Source organism: Penaeus monodon, chromosome 23 (assembly GCF_015228065.2).
Source record: "Penaeus monodon isolate SGIC_2016 chromosome 23, NSTDA_Pmon_1, whole genome shotgun sequence".
NCBI lineage: Eukaryota > Metazoa > Arthropoda > Malacostraca > Decapoda > Penaeidae > Penaeus > Penaeus monodon.
The window spans coordinates 41,205,194-41,205,682 of record NC_051408.1 but is presented as its reverse complement, the minus strand read 5'-3'; the positions used below and the strand labels follow the sequence as shown (position 1 = coordinate 41,205,682).

At 64.0% G+C, this 489-nt stretch overlaps 1 protein-coding gene across 1 annotated transcript in view; it reads right to left on the bottom strand.

Moving 5' to 3' along the window:
- The window catches only part of LOC119588309, a 9,612-nt gene that overhangs the window by 6,257 nt on the left and 2,866 nt on the right, over nt 1–489 (bottom strand). Inside the window, exon 2 of the mRNA XM_037937002.1 lies at nt 8–187. Coding sequence (XP_037792930.1) covers nt 8–187 — 180 coding nt within the window. The remainder of the gene's footprint in view (nt 1–7; nt 188–489) is intronic.

Below are 489 nucleotides of genomic sequence, written 5' to 3'. Positions count from 1 at the left end.
TGCAAAGCGTCCCCCGCCCGAGGAGCAGGTATGTTCGAGTCCGACCGATTCACAGAGCCGCCCGTCGGTCGCAGAAGGGAACTCCTCAAGACCGACATCCAGTGGTCTCGCTCCTCGCTCGTCTCGGCCGCCTGGAAGAGGGGAAGGTGAGGGGAAGGTGAGGGGAAGGTGAGGGGAAGGTGAGGGGAAGGTGTGGGGAAGGTGAGAGGAAGGTGAGGGAAAGGGAGGGGGAAAGGGAGGGGAAGGTGAGGGGAAGGGTGAGGGAAAGGGAGGGAGAAAGGGAGGGTGGGTGGGTGATTGGTGTATGGAAGGGGGGGGTGAGGGTGCGGGGAGATGGGGGTAGAGGGATGGGGGGATGATAGGGTCTCTTTCCTCGCTGAAGGTGTGGGGAGGAGGGGTGGAGGGATGGGGATGGGGTGGGGTTAGGGGTGGAGGGATGGGGATGGGGGTGGGGAGTAGAAGTGGAGGGATGGAGGTGGGGGTAGGGGA